The sequence below is a fragment of the Phoca vitulina genome, unplaced genomic scaffold (assembly GCF_004348235.1).
Source record: "Phoca vitulina isolate PV1807 unplaced genomic scaffold, GSC_HSeal_1.0 scaffold8, whole genome shotgun sequence".
NCBI classification, from domain to species: Eukaryota; Metazoa; Chordata; class Mammalia; order Carnivora; family Phocidae; genus Phoca; species Phoca vitulina.
In genome coordinates, this window is record NW_022589711.1 from 19162488 (window position 1) to 19188592 (window position 26105).

Sequence of the window (26105 nt, forward strand, 5' to 3'; positions counted from 1 at the left end):
CTTTCTTTTTCTTGTATTCATTATACAGGAACCTTCTTTTATGCTAGGTCCACTTCTATCCTGTATAATAGGGAACTAAGAAGATTCATAAGCGAAGAGGAAGAATGGGCTGGTATCTTAATATCCCCTATTAAGGAGATGTATGGAGTTTCCTGAGTACTAACCGTCAGTCAGTGTCTTCTCTAGTTTAGTGACCTGCAGCCATCTGGTCTAACACATTCATAATTATTAGGGGAAACTTGTTGATGGGGAAGTTTGCTCTCCTTTATGTTCCTCTACTTAATTAATTGTATAAAGCAGAGTAATATGAAAGAAAAGAAAAGATGAGAAAAACAAGTTGCAAATTTCAAAACTGGAAATAATTTCTTTTGTGGAAATTTTTTGTATCCTGGTCAACTTTGATCACCTATGTTGAAAAGAAACATAGTTTCCAAGTAATCAACATTTAAAGAGTTACTGGAGTATGTGTGGGGGTGGACTTTAGGATCAAGTCCATTGTTTCTATGGGGCAATTCTCTGTGATTCACTTTTAACTTAGGAGGTTATCTGAAAGGTTTGTTCACTTCCAAAAACGTAAGACCTTACAGCACAGAGAAAGTAAGGAAGATGGACACCTGGGTGGCTCAGTTAAGCATCTGCCTTCGGCTCAGGTCATGATCCCAGGGTCCTGGGATCGAGCCCCGCTTCAGGCTCCCTGCTCGGCGGGGAGCCTGCTTCTCCCTCTTCCCCTGCTCCTGCTCTCTCTCTCTCTCTCTCTCTTGCTCTCTCTCTCTCTCTTTCAAATAAATAAATAAAATCTTAAATAAAAAGAAAGTAGGGAAGAAAAATGTTACTGCACATTTTTTCATAACTAATAATCCATCTGGTCTGAGATATTCAAATTAAATTGGGATTGACATTTGCCCACCTTGGAATGAAAGAATGATCCATCTGAAGTTTTTAGAATCAGTCTGCCCCTGTGGACTCTGCAGATAAGAACACAGGAGGTATGAAGAGAAGACTCTAAGACAACTCACAGTTTCACAAGTTGTGACCTAAAACTTGACGAGGCCTCAGATAGTTTTGGGCTTGATGGCTCTATAGTATGATGGAGCGTATCAGTTATTTCTGGTAGTTCCTTGTCACCCTCATGCTTCAGCTCAGGCTTCTGTATTCCCAAACATTTTTTTTTTTTTTAAATAAAAAACCCAAAACCACACAGCAGCTTTTGTTAATACCAGCGCAGACTTTTTATTTTTTTCTAATTGCAAAAAGCTGATTCATTGGCATATGTGCCACTCCCAGGAATGCTTTTAACCACTTCATCAAACTTGGCACTGTCTAAATGTTGGTTTTGATTGCCAACCGACAAAAGAGAAGGGAAGTCACAAAAGAGAAAATTAACAAGTGTGCACAGTTCCAAAATTTGTTCTACAAATGTGTTTTAAATCAAATGAATCATCCTTTGGCACAAGCTACTCACTTTAGAGTCATTCATTTGAACGGCTTAGTCTCTGTCTCCTGAAGACTGTGGTTAGCATTATTCTTGATGAATGAGACAGTTACTTTAAATTATAAATAAAACAAATAGAATAACTTAATATCTGACTCTTAACAAAAGGTATGTTGTCTCACTTTGCACTGGCAATATATTTTAAAGTGCAGTATGCCGAAAATTCATTTAAACCACAAAAAGAACCAAGGACGTAACTGCATAGAACTGCTCATGAAGAAAGTAATTTGATCAAACAAATGCATCTTGATCAAGAAAATATGTGGTCTTCCCAAATATTTTATCACTTTGTTTTTCTAGTCTTTTTACTCCATAAAAGAGGTTTCAATTATTTTTTTCCCATTGAAATATAGTTAACATACAGTGTTATATTGGTTTCAGGTGTACAACATAACAATTGACATTTATATACATTATGAAATACTCACCATGATAAGTCTGGTTACCATCTATCACTGTACAAAGTTATTATTATACTAATATTATTGACTATACTCCCTATGCTGTCTTTCTACATTCCCATGGCTCATTTACTTTATAACTGGAAGTTTGTACCTCTTAATCCTCTTCACCTATTTCATCCATCTCCCCACTCCCCCTTCTCTCTGACAACGATCAGTGTGTTCTCTGTATTTATGAGTCTGTTTCTGTTTTGTTTTGTTTGTCTTGCTTTTCTTCTTGTAACTTTCTTAATTTGATTAAAGGTCTCTGGTACTAATAGAATTCATGCTGTATAGTATTCATTTTTTTTTTTTTTTTGCGGGGGAGGGGCAGAAGGAGAGGGTCAAAGAGAATCTTAAGCAGGATTCACACCCAATGCGGAGCCCGACGCTGGACTTGATCTCACAACCCTGAGATCATGGTCTGAGCCGAAATTAAGAGTCAGAACTTAACTGACTGAGCCACCCAGGCACCCTTAATATTTGTTCTTGAAATCAATTTTTTATTAATTTCAAATCTTTGCAAGGGTAAAGATTTATAAAAGTAAGTAATATGTAAATATTAACCTTCCAAGAGATAAATTTGGCTTTTTTTTCATCTCCTTTGATCTTTACTTTAAAGAAATGGTATTGTTTATTTGTAATTTCTTCAAAACCATTTTTTAAGCTGATCCTTAGGCAAGATAAAAACTTAATACAGTGTATAATATTTTCGTCATCTTATGTAGGCTACCTACATAAGCCTATATGTATTTCACGTATCTTTCTAATATCTGCCTTACCTCATAAACAATACTTTGGGAGTAATTGTTGTGAAGTGGCAATGTGAGAACTGAGGAAGTAAGAAACACATTTCTGGGTAAGCCCACTCATCTGAACTCCTACGTGACAGGTGTCTCTTGGTAAAGTCGGCTAGACAATGGGATACCAGGATATCACCACCGCTGTGAATGAGTCTCTCCCTGAGGGGACTTATCTGCTTCTTTGTCTGATTCCTACTGGACTCTAATTCTCACTCACCATGTGAATCAGCAGGAAGGATTTATTCAAAGACCTATATTAGCTGACTTTCATTCCTATTCCAGCTTCTATTTGCGGGCTTCTATAACATGTTACCCCAACATAGAATTAAATTGTGTTCTGGAAAGCTTTGAGAACTGTAGGATGGTAAAGGTGTTGTTCCATGGTTTTATTCATTCTAGGTACAAGAAGTTAACTCTAAGATGGAGCCATTTGGTCCAATTATTATGATATAGGTACTATGTATAGTACAGTAATAATAATTATCAAGGGTTTCTTAAGACAACAGAAGGGTCTGTTCAAAATGAGTTTCCAAACTAAAAGCTAAAATATGTATTTTTTTATTGCCTCAGAATTGGCAACTAAGATCACAAAATAGTACAAAAGCGTACTAAGTACACCACATTGAAAAGAAAACTTCCGAAGTTGGGACCAGATACATCTACATGATTTTCTAAGTGGCTTAAAATGGGTCCCCACAGTTCCTCTGAAAAAGTCATGAGTAGCCACCAAAAGCTAGCACACAATTCTAAAAGCAGGTATCAGCCAAGAAAACAAAGGAACTCAACAAATGCAATGCAGTTGTGTGAACTTTCCCATTTTTCCATAACCTTTCCACAGTGTCACAACACCAGAAAGGAGAAAGAAGGAATAAGTGTGCCAGCCTTTATCTCTCAAACTCAGAAAGCATTCATTTTATACTGGTGTATCCTGGGTATTAATAACTGAAAGTAACAGAAAGCTGTGAGATATTCCAGCAATGTCATCAGAGAATAGGAAAGCAAGTTTCAACAGATCAGGGGAATTCTGTTCTCTGTTTTCCACTTAAAAAAAATTCTATGGATCTGGTATGCATTGGGATGTCTGCTTCTTGTTTAAGGGCCCATTGTCATGATACATTTTGGTATTTGCTTGGGAATCCCCAAGAATGGCCAAGTTATGAAACACCTCTGCTTCTCTAACCTGAGAATCATGCTGCATTCTGAGCATAGGAGAACAGGATAGAAATTTTTAAAAACTAACCATTTGTTTCAGAAGAGTCACTCCTACTTATAGTAGACAGAAAAATAGAGGTCTCATTGAACAAAATGATGCCACTAGCCTTCCAAACAGTATCACAAATGATCTCATCCCATATAGCAACCATAGTCCTGGTACTCAAATAATTTCTAATATTATCTATATTGCAATTTACAACTCTCAAGAGTGAGTTTGAGACATTGGTAATGCTGGGGTAGGATTATATGTGTGTGTGTGTTAGCTCTGTGTAATTGTGTACTTGTTTATGTGTCTGTGTTTGGTTTCCCTAAGCTCAGACCCAATGGAGATTAAAACTTCCTAATGACAGAATTGGCTATTAACTAGAGCAGACATAAATTAAGTATCTCAAAAATCTAAATAGAGCTCAAGACAGACTCGGCTGTCATCAGTATCCCAGAAAATATTCATAGACCCAACGTGTCTTAGTTTGTATTCTTCCAGAAGTAGATGTTGAGATGAGAATTTGAATACAAGCTGTTTTGGGGGGAGACTATCCCAGGAGACATGGGTAAGGGAGTATGAAAATGAAACAGGGAAATGAAGACAACCGCTTGAGGGGGAGTCATTGGTCAAGTTACCTTGTGGGAAACTGGAAATTAATTCTGCTGCTGAACAGGGAGAGCTGGTGTAGAACATTTGCTTCAGAGTTATCCCTCCCAAACGAAGAGAAACCTTGGGTATTTATACATCAACTCCCCAACAGTCCTTGACTGAGAGCTGTTCCAAGGATGAGAGGTAAATTGAAGGAATATTAATTCTTAGAACTTCCAGCCTGATGTGCTTGGCAGAGCTGACTCTGATGCTCAAAGGAAGCCCTCCCAAGTAGAGTAAGATGTTGGCAGCTTGAAATAGAAAAGTTACCCTACATTTGTAAATTCAAAAGGGATATTGTTGGGACACCAACAAAATATGCATTAGGTATCCTGGCTGGGTTGAAGTACTTCAAACCAGTTAGTGTTTAACTGAGATAATAGGTTCCATATGCATTTAGGGGAACATGGGGTATCAGTAATTTGTAAAGAAATCCAACTCTAGTAATGCAAATGTTTTCAATCTCCATAAAGTCGGGCTACACATCTGCTTTTTACATTGTTTTACCCACTGTAACTTCCATGGTGCCTGGCATGTAAGAGGCACACAAACTCTTTGGGAAAGAAATCATTTCATCATATTTATTTTAATATTTTTACTAAGGAATTAGTCAAAGATAGGCAAAGAAAAAAATATGCCAAGAGGAACATATAAAGAGATATTCATTACATTATTAATTTAGAAAGGACCTTAGAATGATAATAAGGAGAGCTATAAGACTAGTTAGGATGGTTGCTTTATTAAATGAATTATGTTGTCTCAAGTGTCTTTCTGGTGAACTACCTCAGCACTTCTTTAGTCTTATTCTAGTAGAATAGTAGGAAAGGAGATTATGGGGTTAAATTCTAGTCATTAACTTTTTTCCTTAAAAAATTTACCATTTTTTTCTCTTCTTTAAAATAGAAACAAATTATCTCATTATTTATATTGCAAAGGGTATTGGCAGCTATGAATGGAGGGATACAAATAAAAGAAGGACGTGAAAATGAATGGGAGCACCACCATGTTGCTGACTGAGTTTCTTAATATTTTAATTCTGTGTTTCCTTTTTGTGGAATCAGAAAAAAATAATTCTTGTTTTTTAAGATAGTTGTTAGAATTAAATAAAACAATGTGTGAATCTAATACAGAAAATGATCAGTAATTGAGCCTTACATGGGAGATATATATCTATATATAGATACAGATATATGTAGATATCCACAGTAGTGCCTCCTTATCTGTGGGGGATACATTCCAAGACCCCCAGGGGATGTCTGAAACCACAGACAATACTGAACCCTATATATACTATTTTTTCCTATGCATACATACCTGTGCTAGTTTAATTTATAAATTAGACACAGAGATTAACTATAATAATAAAATTGAATGATTATGACATAATAATCATTATGTGAACATGCTCTTTCCCTCTCTCTTTCCTTCAAAATTCCTTTGTACTGTACTCACCCTTCTTATGATGATGATATGAGATGACAAAATGCGTACGTCATGAGATGAAATGAGGTGAATGACGTAGGCATCGTGACATCGCATTAGGCTACTACTGACTATTGACAATAAGTCAGAAGGAGGATCATCAGCTACTGGACTGTGGTTGACTATGGGTAGCTGAAACCCTGGAAAGCAAAACCACAGATAAGATACATATGTAAATGGAACATACATATTTATGATAATAAAAATATAATATATTTAAATATATTATGTAGTATATACATACAAATATATCTTCCTGTGTAAGATTTTTAAGATTATTACATTCAGGTTTTACATTTCATCAGTGTTCTTTTTGTAAATATCAACTATGGGTATAGAATTTTTTCACCAGTATTGGATTTCTGATGATTCATGTAGTTTAAAGAATTTATGTTCAAATTTCATGAACTATTTGTTCTCATCACTTTTTATTATTTTATGTTTATTTTTAAAACTAAAAATATGAACACAGAGTTTCCTCTACATTGCATATCTTCCACCTGTATTTGGATTAAACATGTGTTGATTTAAGATTTCAAAGTTACCAGCAAAGTCAACAGTAAGTATTCAGATGCCAATTTTGAAGCAGGCACTCTTGGGATAGTTAGTCATCAATATTATTCCTTGTTTCCTTAAATGAACATTGGTAGTTAGCAATTTGGAGTCCATAAGGACCTTTTAATTTGTCTTCAAAAAGTGACTTTGAACGTATGTTATTTTGTTAAATTATAGATATTACCTGAATAAATTCTTTGGTTGCATGTTTTCTTCCTACAATCGCTTGATTGTTTCCTGTAAAACCCCACTGACTTTTCATGGAATGTGTTGGAAAATTTTTTCTCAAGGTTTTCCTTTTGTGCCTGTAGCTCTTGTAGTCACTTCCCTATTACAAGCTTAACTGATACAGGTTTTAGAACCAAGACATAGGTTTGTTGTTGTTGTTCAAAACTTGTTTTATTTGGATTGATTATTTTCTGGTCTGATTTCATGATCCACCATTTCACTAGAAGCTAGTGGTGAATTACCAAAAGAACTTCCCAGTGTGTTTGTATACATTTTTTTTTTCAAATTTATGAATGGAAAAAGCACAGACATTATATTGATTATGTGTAATTGCCTATGCATTGGATGTTTTATATTGAACATTACATATTAATGGAATATTCATTCCACGTGTACTCGTTTGCAAATTGTATGCATTGTATAGAACCCAACGTCTGGTCTTAAAAGGCCTCCTGTTTCAGGATCTCCTTTCAGAGTATTAAACCAAACCATTATAACCCCAAATCAATTTTACAGTCAGTTATTCTAAGGTTAACAAAAAATAAAAGTACCACACGTTAACCATCCAGGAAAGCAAGATACACACATAGATCCATAAATGCATATTTGAAAACCAACTGTGAGCCCCCTATAATGTAACGGGGATAGAAAAACCCAGTTTTGTTTGGAGAATGGACTGCCAGACCTCTCAAACCTCAAGTTTGCTTTGCTTCTAGAATTTTTCCCTTATTTTTTTTTTCTAGCTAGGTAAATTTTGAAGGAAATTTAACTTGAAAAGCATGTTTCTAAAGCTAAACCACAGACTGTGCAATGTGAATAATAATGATTCTTGGCTTATTGTTTTTCAATTCCAGAAGAAATCTGACAGACCAGGTCAGTAACAAGCAATAATGCCTATAAAATAGTTTCACACAGATGTGTTTTTTTTTTTTCAACAAACAAGCTTGAAAATTAGAAAAAAAATTTGGAACACAGAAGAAAAATGTTCAAAATTATTCAAAGCCATATAATTAATATAACCACCCCTCAGTATAGGTAAACCATGTGTACTACTTTTTATTTCAGATTATTCTTTTGTATAGATACATAAACATATAACTTTATTGGGTGGGCTTTACATCTCATGAAATTTACCCTTTTCAAGTGTACAATTCAATAATTTTTAATAACTCTTCTGACTAATTCAACCATTGCCGTAAACCAGTTTTATCCTCCTAGTAAGTAATGATGAGCCTATCATTGCCTTTTAAGCTCAAGTTTTTAAATATAAATTCTAATTTAAGAGTCTTCATATTGAATTTAATTTTTCATAAATAAAACTCAACATAACATGACCTGAGTTTAGTTCACAAACTTCGGAATGAATTTTAGAATTTTTCCATACCTTAGGTAACATGTACTGTCTTCCTTCCTGAAGTTTACCCAGCTCTGTCTGAGAACTCTTGCTCTGTGTAGACTAAAGATAATTGTCTGTTAGCTGTTGGGAATTCGAAATGCAGGAAACTAAATACACACATTAAAGTGAAAGCCAAATTCTTAAAAGAAAAAGTATTACTATATTTGTATCCACATAATTTTCTTTTTAGCTTTACTTATGCAATCCAAAAATGGAACAACTTAAGGCTATTTTTTTCTAATGTGCTAAAATTTTTATGTTGCATGTGAAAATTAATTTGCTCCAGTCCTTAAAATTCTAAGGTCAATTATGTGGAGTTTACATAATGGCAAAAATATGTATTGATATATTTTCCTTATTTGGATAGACTTGAGAATTCAAATTCTTCCAAAACTCATGCTAGCTCAAAAGGTATTTGACAAAAATTCTTTAGATAAATTAATCTTGTGCCTGGAACTAAAGAGGTCAAACCACAGGCATCATGGAAATTAAGCAGCAGGTAGTCTGCCTCTGCAATTTCCCCTTTGTTTTCTGCTTATATATTTTAGAATCTCTGTTTGTGGGGAATAAAATGTTATTTATTGCAATTAAATGTTTGCAATTCTTAATCAAGTGATATGGGGTAGAGAGGGAATTTGTTTGGAACAAAAAGAGGTTGGGAAGTATTACTAAATGCAAGCATGAACAATGCAAATTTTACAGCCAAAATAGAAATTTTGCAGGCATGACTGCTTTTAGAAACTCTGTAAGTCTCTGCTGGTGTGCATTTTGTTTGTATAAATATGCAAACATACCCAAATTAGCATATTTCCCACCTGCATCCTTCAGACAGCTAGACTACAAAAAATTAATAAACGCAACTTCTTTTTTAATTACTTAATTTGTTAAATTTTAGTTGAAATCAGATAATGGGTTTGGGATGCATAATTCGAGAAGATGTAGAGTGCATATAAGATTCATGGAATTGTCAAATGCATTTAACTTTTTCCTATTTTACTTAAAAATTTTCACATTTTAAGCGCCTGGGTGGCTCAGTCCCTTAAGCCTCTGATTCTTGATTTCAACTCAGGTCATGATCTTAGAGTCCTGGAATCCAGCACCAGGTCAGGCTACCTGCTCAGCGGGAAGTCGCTTCTCTCCCTCTCCCTCTGCCCCTCCCCACGTGCGCGCATGCGCGCGGGCGCGCGCTCTCTCTTTCTTTTGCGCGTGCGCGTGCACGTGCACAAATAAATAAATAAATAAATCTTCAAAAAAAACTTTTTCAGGTGATTTCTTTAAAATCAACAAATAAAGACTATTGTGTTCTTTAAGAGTATAACCATATTATAAATAAATTCCTAGCATCAAGTAACATAGAAGTAGGGCTGCTCCAGAAGTTGATGTCATGGAAATCAAATAATCTACACTCAAAATAGTGACCTTTCAAAAATCTTCTTCATTTCTGGAATACTCCCTTGGCCCTTTTTTATTTTTTCAAGCCAATGAGTATTTCTATGTGTAAGTAAATTGAATAGGTCTGAGCTAATTTTGAAAATCTGATTTCCAGTGTTTGACCGCAGATTTCCTGGTATGGGAGGTTTGGGCTTTTACCTCCCTAAAGGAAGAGATCAACCTCCATGATTCCTAAAGAGGACTTCCCTGCTTCAGTTAGTCTCCGCCGCACTTAGGGTAGAATTGCTAGGCATATACAAGCCATATGGGCCAGACCAATAAGCCATACGCAAAGCACAATCTCTCAACATTTTTTCTGCTTCCTCACACAGAATCAATAATATTTAGATGTAACATATACTTCTACGGTGTACATTTATGGAGGGATAATGCACATAAAAATTCATGATTCATACAACAATGAAAAGTAATGGTTGCTCACTCATGCATGTGATACTTACAAGGACAGTTGTCATTCCTTCAGGAATAAATCAATTTCTCACTCACCCAAGAACATATATAGGTGAAAGTGAAGTTATTATAGGACCACACTTGAATTCATACAAATGCATGAATGCATGAGTGTGTGCATGTGTGTGTGTGTGTGTTTGTTTCAAATTTTGGTGCCTCTATTAAAGTTAGCTATTTATTACTTCTGACACAGACCCCAATTGATCCTGCACAACAGGGTTTATATATGATGCCTTGAAGAATTCTGTACTGATGTAACTATGGTATCATTCTCTCCATCTTCTTTTCTTTTCTTATAAAAATGAAAGGATCTGGTAAAGACAGGACAAAATGGCTCACCTTGAGCCTCAACACTGCCAACTAGGGGTAAGTCCAGATAAAAGTGTTAGCTTATGACTTAGTGTGTAGTGTCTAATGATGTAATCTGGCTAAAATCATGTTGCTGATAGACAGACACACAGGAACCCAACAGATAGCAACCTTATAAGTACAGAAATGCCTATTCCTTAAATAGCATAAGAGGTTAAAACTATATATTATTAAAGCTGCGATAGGCAGGTTTTAACCTTTAGTGTTGGTTAGATATCAAAGACAGTACATCATGGAAGTCTCTGAATTTGATGGTACTGATACAAAAAATTATATCAAGACTATGTGCATGCCAGATATTTTCTTAGATAGCTCATAGTGCTGTTGAGAAGACGTCTATTGTTTGCAATAACTTGTAGACAATATTACACTATTGTGATTGTTTTAAAATGTAGTTTTTATTATTATTCAGGTATGGTGAGACCAACACATTGGTCAGGAGATGATTGCTATGAAAAAGATAGTTACTCACAGTTCCCAAGAGGAAGGGGAGACTACCACACCATGGAGGGCCACACAGAGGAGTACCAGGTTCAGTCAGGAGGCAGAAGGAGCAAATGGAAAGTATGGGCAAGAGCCTTTATTATGGTTTTTGTGGGAAAGGTAAGGCAAGATAAGATAAGTAGACTTAGGATTGGCTATTTCAAATTCAGTGGACTCTGAGGTATAGGGACTTGCTTGATGTGTGGTACCTAGCCTTGGAATGATTAGGGCAGAGAAATATTGCCTCCTAGAGTATAAATCCAGATAGAGAAGGCTCTGGATTGATTAGTTTGCATATGAAAAGCACTCTCCTGGGTCAGTCTTTGCTATTTCTAGGAACTGGCTAGCCTCGGGAGAGGTAGTCTATCCCCAGTCAGCAAGGCTTTAGATGCCAGAGCATCAAGAATACAGAAAATAAAAAAAGCTAGTTAATAAAGTGACATAGTGAGATCTGAGTAAAAAAATTATATTTTTTGCTTCTTTGTAAACAGAAATAACATTTATATATAGTAAATTGTATTAATTGTAAGTGTAAAATTCAATGACTTTTGACAAAGATACCTACCCCACTCAAAATATAGAGTATTTCTATCAGTGGCCTCTTTCCGTCTATCTACAGTTATAGTTTGCCAATAAAAGTTTAATTTACTTAAGACCAGTACATATTTTGTCTCATTTTTCCAAATGTAACATAATGTAAAAAACATAATGTAAACTTTTCTCCTCCTTTCTGTCTCGATTGAGCACATGGATCAAACAACCTAAGGGGGTCATCTTTTTGACTAGATTTCTTACCATTATCTGTAAAATGGAAGTGGGATAAATGTCAGTCCTCTTCTGCACTAACATGTATTTAAATCATACCTCTCCACTCCTGCAGTTAATGAGAAAGCAGCAAGCCCTTTGTCACGAGCTCCACAGAGAGTGCTATCAGGGCCCAAGGTCAGTTCTACCGGTCCTGTGCTGGAATGTAGCAGCTCTACCTCTGAGTGATTCTAAGTCAGAAGAGACATTATTACTTCAGCAGCCCTTTAAAACAAACAAACAAGAACTCACAGTGTGGTTAGCTTAGTTATAACCTAAGATTTGTTCTTTCATCTGGGCTTGATTTTGCATCATAATCCTTTCCCACCACCATGTTTCCATTAGCTGCATTCAACAATTGTCACTCTTAATCTTTGGAACCATCTATACTAAAATAACCTTGTTTGTACTAAAAAGTTGGATAAAATAGTAACTGATTTGCCCAAGATTTCAATATTTTATGATAAATTTGCTAGTATACTATATTTTTCAAAGACAAATAGTTAAGAAAAAACCTTTTTTTGCTCTAATTTCTAATATTTCCTACCTAACTGATTCCTTATTTTATTGTTTTTTTTAAGATTTTATCTATTCATTTGAGAGAGAGAGAGTGCCAGCATGAGCAGGGGGAGGGGCAGAGGGAGAAACAGACTCCTCGCTGAGCATGGAGCCCCATGAGGGGCTCGATCCCAGGACTGTGAGATCATGACCTGAGTCAAAATCAAGAGTTGGACGCTTAACTGATTGAGCTACCTAGGTGCCCCTCCCACCCATGTGATTCCTTATTTCAGAGATTAATCAACTCTAAGTGAACAATAAGAGTTTTTAAAATAGCTATTTATCACTATTAACCTCTTTCACATTGAAGCATTGTATTTAGAAACCTGTGGTTTGCCCTCCATAGATTTTCAAAGCCATATCACATATGTGAGATGACAGAAAATATATATTGGTCTCTGTCCCCGGTTTCTGGCACAGAGCTCCAAAAACTCCTGTAGTTTTCTAAATGATAGAGCACTAAGAGCATACTTTTGTTCTAGTATTTGGTCTTTGACCCTGGTTCCTGACACAGGACTCTCGAAATTCTTATCATTTCCTGGGTACAAGGAGTGTCTTTTATTCTAATGAGGTAAATCTGGGTGAGTTTCTGAATAGCACCTGGATGAGGACTGGTCAATGGAAAGAGCAAGCCATTATTAGAAGTTTGGAATTTTCAGCCCTGCTACCAATTCTCTTGAGAAGGGAGAAGGGCTGAGAATGGAGTTAAGATTAATCACGCCTATATGATGAAGCCTCCGTAAACATCCCAATAGTATGGCATTTGGAGAGCATCCAGGTCTGTGAACACATCCATGTACCAAGAGGGTGATATACCAACTCCAATGGAGAGAAAATTTCCCTTGCTTGGGATCCTCCCAGACCTTGCTCTGTGTATCTCTTCATCTGGCTGTTCATCTTTATCCTTTATCATGTTCTTTAATAAGTTGATAAATGTAAGTATTGTCCTGAGTGCTGTGAGCCATTCTAGCAAATAAATCAAACTGAAGAAGGAGGTCATGGAAACCTCCGATTTGTAGCCAAGTCAGACAGAAGTTGTGAGTAACCTGGGGGCCTACTACTTGCAATTGGTATCTAAGTGGGGGGCAATCTCATGGGACTGAGCCCTTAACCTGTGGGATCTGATGCTCTCTCCAGTAGATAGTGTCTGAATTTAAATTGTAGGAAACCCAACTGGTATCATAGAATTGGTTGGTGTGGGGAAAACCCATACATTTGCTGACCAGAGGTGTTAGAAGGGTTGTGACTATGGTAATAATAGGAGAATAAAGGAGAAACACAGGAGGGGAAAAACTAGGTTTAAAAAAAAAAAAACATATTTGAAGATTGTTCTCATTCTGTGCGGTTATTGAATGATATTAAAAGGAGAACTTAATTAAAAAAATAAGGAATGTGAAAGGCCACTGAAAAAAATGAAAAACAGGATCTCTTCTTGAAGAATCCATCCAATAAACACCCATGAAATGAACCCTTCTTCTATCACTACTGCTCAAACTTTATTTTCAGTGTGTATGCCTTAAAATGTTTTTCTTCCAGCACTATTGGTTCAGTTGAGAGAATTACTTTTCTTTTTACTATAGAAAATTAATGACATAATTTTATAGACAATGGTATCTCTGCTAAACACATTATAGTTTTCATTTTGGTTCAAAAATTATTATTTTAACATCAAGAGCTAAATAGAACTTATCTTTCAAAGGAAATAACCACAAAACATATTGTATATTTTACTGCAAAGTTAACCAAACTGCATAGCTAGTTTTATGCAAGGTTGTCATGAAGTTAGGCACTGTAGACTCTGAGGGGTTTATAATATAGTGGGAAGACATGCTGGTAAGTAAATTATATAATTACAACACAATGTGGTGGGCTAAATAATAAGAGAATGAACAAGTATTCTGTACATCAGAACAGAGGAAGAAGCTGATTATTGCCTAAGGGACTCAGGAAGGGCTTTATGGAGGAATTATATTAGCAATGGATTTCTAAGGATAATAAATACATAAGATTTTTTCGGATGAAAAAGGAAGAGATTGTTCCACATCGTGAGTGTAGTAGTACACTGTGGACAGATGACCAAAGGAATTATCTTTAGAATTTTAGTTTGAAAGGAGAGCACTAAATAATAAAGCTGGTATGTGTGTTGCAGTCTTATGAGGAATCTTACATAATTATATCATGAATTTCAATTATATCATGTATGTATCTTTAAATTATAGTCCAGAATTTCCCAAATGAGTGATCTTAAGAGTTTTCTGATACAAACTTCTTAAAAATGTAGATTCCTAGACCTTTCTTTTGAATATTATTATTTAGTTAGTAAGTTTAGAAAAAATATGATTTGAAATTATAAAATTTGGAAGGAGGGGAGTGTTAAAGTTTCATTTACTTCATAAAATAATAAGTCATCAAAATGTGTAGAAAATTGAATTTCTGGGACAATTGAGATGAAAAGTGTAGAATCCAGGTGAAAAAAATGGCAAGAGTTTGAACTGAAGCAGGGCTGGAAAACTAGAATTGAATAAAGAAAATTCATCAGCTTTCAGATGTTGAAGCTGTTGGCATGCAGGGTCCTTGGTGAGGGAGAATATATCAAGAAGTTTAACTCTGAAATTCAAACTGGTTAGGCTGTAGAGATAGTGAGTCCTGAGACCCAAACAGGAAATTCCAGAGAACAACAGGTTGAGGAAAACAGGGTAGGGGTGGTGAGATGGAGAACGTGAAGCTAGGAATGATTATGCTAATTCAAACCCAAGAGTGTTTCTGGATTTAATTAGAAGGGTTCACTTCCGGAAAAAAAAAACAAAAAAACAAAACAAGAAGGAAATGTTCTTAAGTGGGCATTGTAATGAATGGTACAAAAATATAAGGGAGTAATGCTTTTAAAGGCATGTCTGATTCAAAGTAAAAATCTTTCAACCATTTACTGCATGATATTTTCCCATGGAGATAATTTTTAAAAGCTTTGGCTTTTAAACTTAGAAAAGAAATACTGAGCCCTTTTTGTTATTACTTTAACTTGCCCAATCTCTAAACCACAGATACCTCAGAGGTTCATTAGAAATTCCCAAACCCAGAAAGAGGAAAGTCCCAATAAAAATAAACAAACCAAACCAGATCCTTTAGGAGTTGAATTTTGAAGTTTTGACTTCCTGATTCTAAGGATGGGTCATATTTTAGCTTCAGAATAATAGTAAATGTAGCTTAAAAACACCATAGTTAAAATAATGAATCTCTTCCATGTCTGTCAGTAGATTTGGCTTGTAGGTGTATCAAGTGTAACTCAAATACAAATTGTAAACCATGCAAGCCCCATTTCTAACTCAATCTCTTTATATGGAAATCTCTTTAGCCCAACATTTTTTGCTTCTTTATTGGAATTTTTTTTTTTTTTCATTAGATGCGGTCAATGGCTCAGGTTACACTGACAATGAGAGAAAATCTTGCCTTTCCTCTATAAATAAATAACTGGGGTTCAGTTATTAACTATTAAGGGTTATACTTGTCTCTCTGTCCTCTGGACTAGCCATTGCATGTTTGTGATTCAAGAGGCTTCCAGTTGCAGTGGTCTGGACCTAGAGAAGTAAACACCCAGTGAGCATTCAATCCTTGGTTTCCAGAAAGTGATGTCTCCCTAGAACAGAAATTGAAAAGCATTTTGATACCAGCTTTTATGAAACACATACTAGCAGATAATATAAGGTGAAAGTATCGCTATAGTTCTATGTCATCACAAAGAAAATTTTAAAGAAGAATTAATTGAAAGAGCCATGAGCAAGTTCACTGTGGCACCACAAGGTTTTTTTCAGTACCTGGAGTGTTCAGAACTTCTCAGTGCTGTAGGGTAAGTATAGGAAAGCTTGATGGAGGACGAATAACGTGTGATTCATGAGCCTCTCTTTCCCTCCCAACTTTTTTTTTCTTGTATGTGTATTCTTTTAAGAAATATTTCAGGGCGCCTGGGTGGCTCAGTTGGTTAAGCGACTGCCTTCGGCTCAGGTCATGATCCTGGAGTCCCTGGATCGAGTCCCGCATCGGGCTCCCTGCTCCGCAGGGAGTCTGCTTCTCCCTCTGACCCTCCCCCCTCTCATGTGCTCTCTCTCATTCTCTCTCTCTCAAATAAATGAATAAAATCTTTAAAAAAAAAAAAAAAAGAAATATTTCAGTTAAAATATAATACATTTCATTTCACTAAGTATATCCCATCTCCTTTCTTTATTCTCCGAAGGACGTGTGTATATCCAGCTGTACCCAGAATAGCAAAAGCTAAGGATCAAATGGTTGCTCCCTCTCAAACACCAATACCACAAATTGTGCTTGACACACCAAGGCATTGTTTTAAAGACGGCTGTTAACTGACTAAAAATTATTTCCTTCCTACTATTTTAATTTTTCTTGTTACCACGTTCTTCATATATATATATATATATTTTTTTTTCCTGCAAAACTCTTCATTTACTAACCTATATAAAGGAAGGCCTAGACAGTTTCACAGTAGCCTACTTTGTCATCAATTTCTTCATTTTGATAAGGAGTCATTTCAGTAATATATCATTTCAGGTAAATAAAAGAGGCACCAGATTAAAACTCCCAATCTGGAACTATCGGGGTGTTCACCAGTAATTGCTGTTTCACCTTATACACCTGCAGTTTGCTGGAAAAGACTTGTGTCTCCTCCTCCTATGTGCCTCTTACTCTAGTGCTGAGCATTTCTCTGCTCTTGGGATTTTTTTCATTCCATGGAACCATGACCCACCGTTCTTTCAAATCATAAAATTAAAAAACAAAGAAATGAAGACAAAGTAAATCAAATCTATTTTATGATATACATTGCAATACCATGTCCTCTTACACAGAATAATAATAAACTTAAAGGATTTCTTAACCAACTGAGCCACCCAGGCGCCCCCAACTTAAAGGATTTCTGTGGATCTTGGAAATCAATACTTTGAACAAACCACTCTTTAACACCTGGAAACTAACTTAAAGAAATGTAATCCATATCATGGTTTCTCATTAATATTACAAATTCTATGAGTGCATGAGGACATATGGATAAATCATACTTCAAGGTGTGAGTTAAGAGTGTTCTAGAAAACCTTTTAGAAAGCATTGATACAGTGGAGTGCCCATGGAATTCATCTCTTCCTGCAGTATGTTTTATTATGTCCTAAAATTATTTATTAGGAGAGAGAAAAACAATTTCTGTTAATTATTGATTAATATTAAAATATTGATGAGCATTACCTAAATGTAACGGGATTCCGGCTGGTGCTCGGGATTGGTACTGCTGACATGCACCAACTCAAGAGGCGTGTATTAAAAGAACAGAACAAATGACTTAACACGGGCCTAAAAGCAGCAATCAGAAAAGGTTCATTTAACTTTCTAGATGGCGCAAGCTTCGAGCAATTGCCTCTACTTAAGTAAGTGTGGAATTACAAAAGACTATTTATTACAGTCAAACAGGACCCTGCAGCTTGCTCAAAGACCTTTGAAGAATTTCAACAGTTATAAAGTCTTGCTCAGTGCAGAAGCAGTAAAAATTGGGCAGACTCCAAACAGCCTGCAAAGCTTTCATTAAAAAGTTAATACAATCTTCGTCACAATCATTCTTTGAAATGAATGTGTTTCTCACTTTTTTTTTTTAAGAGATGCCATACATGATAATTTTCAAAACTTCTTTGAAAATGGATTTTAAGTGTTAGGGAAAATAAACCAGTTTCATGGTGATACGGAACGAATGTAGGGTCTCCGTGGGTTTATTAGGAAAGTGTTCCAACATCGAGCATCTTTGAAATGCTCTGTAAGTGTATATTAAAAGTTACTCTATTAATGGATTTAATTCAGTAGGAAAATTAGTGGAATTTTTCTGTTTTTGTTTTTTTTTTTAAAGGAAAACTTGTTTCCCGGGATGTTAGGGCTGCAATTTTCTTATTAGCAATTGGATAATGAATTATTTTTTTTTAAGTAGTAGGGTTAGGTTAAAAGAAAATAATTCTCAAAAAATTAACATACTTTTATTTATTTATAACTGAGTGATATATTTAGAAACACTGAATACATTTATAAAATTTTAACTAAATATAACCAAAATAAATTATCCTTTGCTTGGAATCAATTTCAGAGCATCAAACCACTATAGGTTGGGAGGTGAGGCCAATCCAGGAAATAAAATAATAATACTGAATAGATGAAAACTAAATATGAAAGTTAAATGATGTTAAGTTACATGAAATGATAGTAATTGCTAATGGGAGAAAAATATGAATAAGAAAATGTATTTCCTTTTCCATCAGAAAAACAACACCTACATTTTTCTTTGGCAAAAGATTAAATAATCATTGCCAGGCCATTAAATTAATGATGCTTCAGTTACAAAAGAGTTCACAAGATCTTACAAATAATAGAAATAGGAGGATGGGACACTTATTGCAATGGATTCTTCATTTAGACTTACCCTTTCTAATAAAGTGTCATGAGGCAAGCTTAATGAAAACTCTATTTTTAAGTGAGGAATAAAAATGAAAGGCATTTATAGACAGGAACAATTTGAGAGGTTAGATGCAAAAGTCAGAATGTGACAATCACAGAAACATCAAATCCACAAATACAAAACTTCTAACGTTAGCTATACACAGAGTTCTAATAGTTCTTGACTTGAGAAAAATCTATAAGAAAATAGGTCCTTTAGCAATGAAAACAATTCAACAGTTAATGTACTTGAGAATTCTTCATTTTTGGTTGTTTCATGTTTGCAATTTATTTTGCTGCATTCCATTAGGGCAGGATGCTGCTGAACCCCACAGTGAGATATTTCAGTTGGCCAGTGTACCAGGATTGAGTTTTGAAACCAGAAGTGCACTGAGGGATAGTATGCGTTTTTATTTTTAATGGAAGGATTTGAAGTAGGAGGTCACTTAAAATATATTTAAGCTTCAATTAGAAATGAGGGTGACCCTATGATATCTGATCCAAAGAGATGATTTTTATTCATATTCTGTACTTTCGATAATGCATAGCAGAACATAACAAATATAGAGTCAACACCTAATAAGATACCTCAGAATATATCCAGAGATTTGTGACATAAAAAGCAGTCAGTTCCTTGGTACTTATTAAATATTCTCTTTTTAAGAAATAAAAATGTAAAAGCAGACGACTGTTGTTTCCTGATGTATATTTTTATTCATGAGAGATTTTTGTCAAAAGTCAAGACCTCCTATAATATGTTCTAAACCCTGTCCATTTTACAATACACTAAATATTATTATTACCTATAGATACCATGGGACTCCTTGTGCATAATGGATTCCAGTCCTCTTACAGAGTTGCATATGAAAATGTTATCAATGAGCTGCAGAATCTGGTATTAATAACTTTGCAACATTATAACAAATAGGTAGCCCTGATGTTTTGTTCTTTTTTTAATATATCAAATATATTTCATTGCTTACATTATAGTAGCAGATTGAAAACATCTGCCTACTTGCCACTAGTCCACCAGCAGTTGAAAATCTCAGCTCATTTTCCATAGGCGTGTATGTACCAGGGCTATAATCCAGCTGCTGAGGCTTGATATGGGGCCAGATTAATACTCCAGAGCCTTTGAAATGGAGATTGTGCTTTCTTGCCAAAGATTAGAGCAATGATAGCCTGCATTTGCTTGTTCCTTTCTTTCTCTGCTCTTCTTTACCACCCTTCCTAATTGGATTGATTCCTGTCCTCCCACTATCCCCTCCCATTGTTCTTTCTCTACAGCTCCATCACCTGTCATGACGATTAAGAAGGATCGAACATCCAGAAACAGCATCTCTTTATCTTGGCAGGAACCTGAACACCCTAATGGGATCATATTGGACTACGAGGTCAAATACTATGAAAAGGTGGGGAGATGATGTTAAAGGGTTGGGCTGTGTAGTGAAAGAGGTGACCTTCTTATGAGCTATGCAATTGCCAAGAAACCAATGGCATTGCTAAGAAGTGGTAGAGCTCTGTTTGGAACTCTGGTCACGTGACACCTTTGATTTATCAGTGGAGGGGGTTTTGAAATCATTGTGTCAAATATCCCCCATTTTTTAACAATAAGTCACAGCAAAGATGTCAGTACCAAACTTAAGCCATCTAGTTATGGCATTAGAAATGACACTTATGTCTTCCACTGAGACCCCTGTTCTACCAATTATTTCACAGTGATTCCTTAGCCTATTGATGAGCTATTTCTTAGTTCATTGCCTTAAGCCTCATTTCTTGACCTTTACCTTCACATGAATTTCATTCAGTACAGATTGGAACATTGAACTAATAACAAAACCATTGTATTATTGAACTGACAATGAAAAGCTTTCTTGATACTGTACAAGGTAATTTAGAAGGTGGGAATGGATGGATAAGTTTGCTCCACATCATAAAATTGTGGTTCAGTAATACAATTATAAAAATAGATACATGATTATTTATAAGTAGAATTTAGGCTATAGTATTTCATCACCTCTAAACAGCACTTATTTCTCCCTGGTTATAAATTATGGTGAGGTTTGAAAGCAAGATGTATTCAAATCTTATCAGACCTGGGTGGTTTTATAGCTACTAATGTGAGCAAAACATATTTGTGTGCAGGTTACAAAGTATTTTCAAGTGAATTAAAAGCAAATTGTGCATTTATATAGCACTTTATAGAACACTTCCGAGTACATTATTTAATTTTGAATTGTCTGATGATCCTATGAAATTGGTTAATTAGATTCATTCACAAATAAGAAAACAGAGTCAGTGGCATTATTTGAATTTCTCACAGCCTCACTGCTAATAAACAGGTCCCGGTTTTGAATCCTGGAAGCCATGACTCCTCCTTTAGCGTGTTTTCCTGTATCACATGCCTTGCTCTACGTGAGAATGGATTATTAGGAACATAAGAATGATCAGTTGTGCAAACAAAGCATAATGTATAAACATTCATTTGCATTGTGTAGCTATTCTCTTAATTAAGGTTAATGTATTTCACAAGTGTGTTGCCATTTTTTTTTTCATAGTGCCCCATGCAGGGAAAAGGAATGTCTCTTTCATTAAAAGAAAAGAGAGGCCTAATCAACTTCATTATGCTAAAGTCATAGTATAAATAACTTATATCCTAGTTTTTAGTGCTCCACTGTAGCACTGGAAATACTCATCTGATCATGATCTTCTATTTTTAAAAGTTTGACAAGAAAGATGGGGCAAATATAAGAATCCATGTTTTATAGACAATGCAACAAAATAAAAAGAAAAGTAATGACACATCTCAGTTCAGACTGGATAGCAAAGCCAGGAAGCACCCAACCTTTAGATCTACAGGGCCAAATCAAAAATGCAGTTAATTTATATTCAAATCTTTTAAACATAAAAAAAATTCTGAACTTCTTTCAAATTCTACCAACAAAGCACAATGCACATCCTTGTATTAAACAATACTACCCAGTGCAGGAAAAAATGGCTGAATCTATTCATTATTCCCTAAGCATTTTAAAATTTGATACAAACATTCATGCAATACTATCTTTAATATGTTTATATAAATATTTATATCACACATACATAAATTTAAAAATTATTCCCAAATGTATATAATGCTTGGAAATATTTTGAATGTTTTACTAGAATTTAAGCTCTATAAGGTCTAGCTTTCTTGACTAGTTCACCAATGATGATGAGCAGAGTCGAGTTTTGGGTATAGGTTCAACAAGTTTTTTAACAAATGAAATAATTATTTCTGTAAAATAAATATATTTGATCCTCTTCATTTTTTAATATACCAACTTAAATGCTATCTAGTACATGACTAGCATCTTTAACTACAAAGTATCTGTAATGTATACTTCTTCTGTAATATGCTATGCCATTTTGGTTAAGAATATCCACTCTGGGCCACACCCCAGGTGCAGGGACCTTCCACATTGTTCAAAATCAGGTTACCCATAAAATACTCAGTGTATATTAATGTGCCTTAGGGGAAAAACACAATTCTGTGTAAATCCATTTTTTCTACACAAGGCTTGACACAAAAAGACTTTCTTTTTAATGTGCACTGTGAATCTCCTAATATACAATCTCAGTCCCCTGGAGGAGATCCTTTGGGGAAATATCTCTAGACTTTGATCTGAAGATATTTGTCTCTACTAAACCACAGTGACTTAGATTAAATACAGTGCACATATAACTGATGCTGAGAAAGTTATGAATGTAGAGCTATATGTAAAACCTGGACCTTTTTTAAGTTTAATATTTTATAATTGCTAAAAATATTTTTCTGAGAATCAGTAGGGCATTCCTATTAAGTTTAATTCAAAGGAGTATTTTCCTTTTTGTAAGTTTATTTTTGAAATTAGAACAAAGATTTCATTTAGACTTAGCTTTGAAGAAAACATATTTTCACTGGCATATTCACTAACTAGTAAGAATGAAAACTTTCCCTGATTTATGTGCAGGACACAAATCATTTTACACAAGTTAGGAGATTCTGTAAATAATTTTAGCTTAAAAGATGCCTCTATTGTTTTCAGAGAGTGAAATGATTGTCATCTCTTTTATATGTCCTATGCTCTGTGTTGAAATCTGAAAGAACTGATTTTGAGTGGTTCACCTTTTTTCATTTGATAGCGTTATGAAGATTTGATTTTAACATGATTTTTCTTACCTCAAAGCAGGAGCAAGAGACAAGTTACACCATTCTGAGGGCAAGAGGCACAAATGTTACCATCAGTAGCCTCAAGCCTGACACCACTTATGTGTTCCAAATCCGAGCCCGAACTGCAGCTGGATATGGGACCAACAGTCGCAAGTTTGAGTTTGAGACTAGCCCAGACTGTATGTATTATTTCAGTGTAAGGTATAGGGGGAGGGTTGTTGCAAAGGTGTCTGATAATTCATTCTCATTCTCTCTAAATTTTAACCAAGTTAAAATTTAGATAATATTTAGATATTGAGATACATTGAAAGTAAATTGCTTGAAATATTTAACAGATTTGTATTTGTGTGGGTGTGCATCTGTGTGTGTGTGTGTGTGTGTGTGTTCTCTCTTACACATCAAACATATTCTAATGCCTGGAATGTTACTGGTCCTCTACTGGCCATAAATTGCTTTGAGGAACATTATGTAATGGGATAACATACCCCCAGTACCTGTTAATCCAGATGTTCTTAGTTCATTGCATGATTCAGTGAACTACAAAAAAGAAACTTGCTGATCCGTGAGGATTTTAATATTGTTTTAATCCTTAACACGTTCAATCTTGTGTCACTTGAAGAATAAGGATTTTCTAAAACCTGATTTATCACCTCATTCACATTCACAAGCAGTTTGGATAGTCTTGTGCGTCTGACACCAAATTTGGCATAAATACATCTAAAATTGGCAAACATTTTCCCAATGGCATTTCTCTTTTCTTCAAATGCATTTGCTCCATATTAGAAAAACCCTCTGCTGAAAGATAATTTTCAAAAAGGTAATATCATGGCTGTGGTACTAATACAGAGTGAATACACATTCAAGTTCAAGTTAAGGGTTTTATTTAGTTTATTAATTAATGAGGAGAGTATTATATATTTATCTATATTTTATTTATGTTCATTATATCCTACAAAAGATTAAACTGGTGTACTTATTTATTTTTTAGATTAAACATGTTTAAAGGAAAATTCGAATAACAGATACATATATACATATAAATACATATTTGTGCATGTATGTATATAGGCAATCAGGAATACTTTAAAAATTTATTAATTTGTCCCAAACCGATTAATATCCTATAGGACAATAAATATAACGATTAAAGTCATTTTTTCTACTACACATAAACCATTTATGTCTCTAGTGAATGTTTTATTTTAATTGTAATGGGAAAAATTGTATACATCACTCAGTTCCCTGCAACTTAAATTCAGTTGTAAAAGAGCCTAGAAAGACAAAGATGAACACCCTTTAGAAACAGATTATCCAGGGAGGGTCTGACAATGGTCAGCTCTGTCCTGAAAGGAAACCCAGTAATCTCTTTTGACTGTCCCAATTTGCCATTTCTCCTGGCATGTATATTTCCTATCTAAATATTTTGTTCATGACATTAAATATCGTTGGCTTTGATACAGTAATATTTTTATTATGCCCACAATCCATACCTAATAGAAACATTAAGGATTAACACAAATAATAAAAACTGTTCAAGTTAATATAATAGGTACTCCATCAAGTAGTTATTTTATGGCACACTTTTGGTCAGGTGATTAGAAATGCTGTTTACAATAACAAGCAGAACCTTCTGCAAGGTATTGAAAATCTAGTGTTCTTAGAAATTATCAGTTCACAGCTGGAACATGACAATTCTTCTAACTCAAAGGGGAGCTGCCATTCTCAAAAGTGCAAATCTATACTTCAAGACCTCTCCTAATCCTCCGTGATGGATGTACATGTTTACCCCACCGCGGGGTCATGGAAGTGCCTGCTCGGATCTCCCTGCTGCCTCCAGTGGGCAGACTGCAGTGGGCAGACAGCCTTGGCTGCTGCCCCTTCAGGACCCACCGCAGCCTTCATGCATGGGCCACGCTCCCCTCGATGACTAATCACCGCAAGGGGACTGGTGTCAGGCCTTTTCTGCCTAATGCAGGATTCCTCTATGGACAATCTTCACTCCGGGACTAGACTCCAAGGAGAAATCGTTCTCTGAGAACATTAGAATCAAAATGTTACAAAATACCATGAAAGTACATCTGAACAAGTTTTTAAAAACAAATTTAAAATTTTAGATGACACAATAACAAAGTTTAATTGCAATTTAACATTAGTAGTTCTAAATCTTTTTGTAACATTTAACTAGTGCAAAACAAGTTTCTTTTTTCTTTTTTTTTTTTTTTTTTTTTTTACGATTTTATTTTCAAATAATCTCTACACCCAGCAAGAGGCTGGGACTCACAACCCTGAGATCAAGAGTTGCATGCTCCACCGACTGAGTCTGTCAGGCTCCCTGTAGAAAAGTTTCTTGTTCTGAAATGATTATAAATTGAATTTTTTTCAAACTTTTAAATAATATTTAAGTTAACAACAACAAAATCTACATTTGCTTTACCAAGAAAGATCACAAATCCCAGGAAGAGAAAAAAACAAATGTTCATTATATCCAGTGGTAGAAATTAGGCAAATTGAGGGACAGGAGGGTCAGATCACCATTAGATAAACATTCATTATGTTCCACATATGCATGTTCTTAATCAGCACTTAACTCTATCTGATATGTAAAAATGCAAAGGAAACAACAAATTCCAATATACGAATGTGATTCCAGATTTACTACAGTTACTGCTGTGGCGGCAATCTGCACGAACCTCTAATGAGGCTTCAGTGTCTGAGGTTTAAGACCCCTACAGGGTCTTGGGGTTTTGCCAAATAAGTTTTATATTTGCAATACTTCCAACGATTGATAGAGCAGATGAAAAGAGGGATAAGGAAAAGATGAACTTTTTAACATCTTCTTCCTCATTTATAAAAATCTTTGAGTTGTGCTGTTTGATTTTTTATTATTTATATATTTTTAATGATTTTATTTATTTACTTGAGAGAGAGCAAGCGAGAGAGAGCATGAGCGGGGACAGGAGCCGAGGGAGAGGGAGAAGCAGACTCTCCGCTGAGCAGGGACCTGGTCGCAGGACCCCGGGATCATGTCCTGAGCTGAAGGCAGACACTTCACTGATTGAGTCACCCAGGCTCCCCTCAGTC

General features: G+C 35.2%; 1 protein-coding gene across 5 annotated transcripts in view; it reads left to right on the forward strand.

The window, feature by feature from the left end:
* EPHA3 (EPH receptor A3) overlaps window positions 1–26105 on the forward strand; it is a 351742-nt gene that overhangs the window by 250767 nt on the left and 74870 nt on the right. For 4 of the 5 annotated variants that reach the window (XM_032406343.1, XM_032406348.1, XM_032406347.1 and 1 more), the window contains 2 exons: window positions 20123–20247; window positions 23041–23203. In XM_032406343.1, coding sequence (XP_032262234.1) covers window positions 20123–20247; window positions 23041–23203 — 288 coding nt within the window. The remainder of the gene's footprint in view (window positions 1–20122; window positions 20248–23040; window positions 23204–26105) is intronic. The other variant, XM_032406344.1, reaches the window with a different exon arrangement.